Source organism: Buceros rhinoceros, unplaced genomic scaffold (assembly GCF_000710305.1).
Source record: "Buceros rhinoceros silvestris isolate BGI_N320 unplaced genomic scaffold, ASM71030v1 scaffold17529, whole genome shotgun sequence".
Lineage (NCBI taxonomy): Eukaryota > Metazoa > Chordata > Aves > Bucerotiformes > Bucerotidae > Buceros > Buceros rhinoceros.
In genome coordinates this window covers 4,593-4,897 of record NW_010431140.1, presented here as the reverse complement: position 1 = coordinate 4,897, position 305 = coordinate 4,593, and the positions used below count along the sequence as shown (strand labels likewise).

General features: G+C 63.3%; 1 protein-coding gene across 1 annotated transcript in view; it reads left to right on the top strand.

Annotated features, from left to right (window-relative positions):
- Positions 1-10: 10 nt before the first annotated feature.
- The window catches only part of LOC104499772 (zinc finger protein 135-like), a gene marked incomplete at both ends in the record, with an annotated part of 1,411 nt that continues 1,116 nt past the window's right edge, over positions 11-305 (top strand). The window contains one exon of the mRNA XM_010143326.1: positions 11-275. Coding sequence (XP_010141628.1) covers positions 11-275 — 265 coding nt within the window. The remainder of the gene's footprint in view (positions 276-305) is intronic.

The window sequence follows — 305 nt, the reverse complement described above, 5'->3', positions numbered from 1 at the left end:
CAGCGACTGCAGCAAGAGGTTCAGGCGGAGCGTGGATCTCCTCCAGCACCGCCTCATCCACACTGGGGAGAAGCCCTTCACCTGCCCTGACTGCGGCCAGAGCTTCAGGTACAGCTCCAGCTTCTCCAAGCACCGCCTCATCCACACTGGGGAGAAGCCCTTCACCTGCCCCGACTGCGGCCAGAGCTTCAGGTACAGCTCCAGCTTCTCCAAGCACCGCCTCATCCACACTGGGGAGAAGCCCTTCACCTGCCCTGACTGCGGCCAGAGGTTCAGGCAGAGCTCCGGCCTCTACAAGCACAGCC